The sequence below is a fragment of the Cariama cristata genome, unplaced genomic scaffold (assembly GCF_000690535.1).
Source record: "Cariama cristata isolate BGI_N322 unplaced genomic scaffold, ASM69053v1 scaffold22438, whole genome shotgun sequence".
NCBI classification, from domain to species: Eukaryota; Metazoa; Chordata; class Aves; order Cariamiformes; family Cariamidae; genus Cariama; species Cariama cristata.
Window position 1 is genome coordinate 4844 of NW_009629683.1, and position 355 is coordinate 5198.

The window sequence follows — 355 nt, forward strand, 5'->3', positions numbered from 1 at the left end:
CAAATCCCCAGTGGCATTTCTCCCAGGAGGTTCTGCACAAGCGTTGGCACGAAGTCCGGTGGCAGCCTCTCACCCGGGGAAACCAGCCCATTGTGGGACGGCCCTCCCCAGTCCTTGCGCTCCCGGTGACAGAGCAGGCAGCACGTCTGCACTGACTGGTTGGCGGTGGGCAGCACCTGCAGAAGAACACATAGACTGTGAGTCACCCCAGGTGTGATCTGCCACCCAGCAGGGCTCCAGGTCGGCGCAGGTGTGGGGCAGATGAGGCAGCAAGCAAGACCTCAGGACACTGACACCAAATCAGCGAATTTCTTGTAGGCTACCTGTGGGACAGCACCTTCTCCCACTGGAGGAG

The 355-nt window shown here is 60.8% G+C and overlaps 1 protein-coding gene across 1 annotated transcript in view; it reads right to left on the reverse strand.

The window, feature by feature from the left end:
* The window catches only part of FAM193B (family with sequence similarity 193, member B), a gene marked incomplete at both ends in the record, with an annotated part of 5013 nt that extends 4837 nt beyond the window's left edge, over nt 1-176 (reverse strand). The window contains one exon of the mRNA XM_009705274.1: nt 1-176. This exon is cut by the window's left edge and continues 49 nt beyond it. Coding sequence (XP_009703576.1) covers nt 1-176 — 176 coding nt within the window.
* Nucleotides 177-355: the final 179 nt, after the last annotated feature.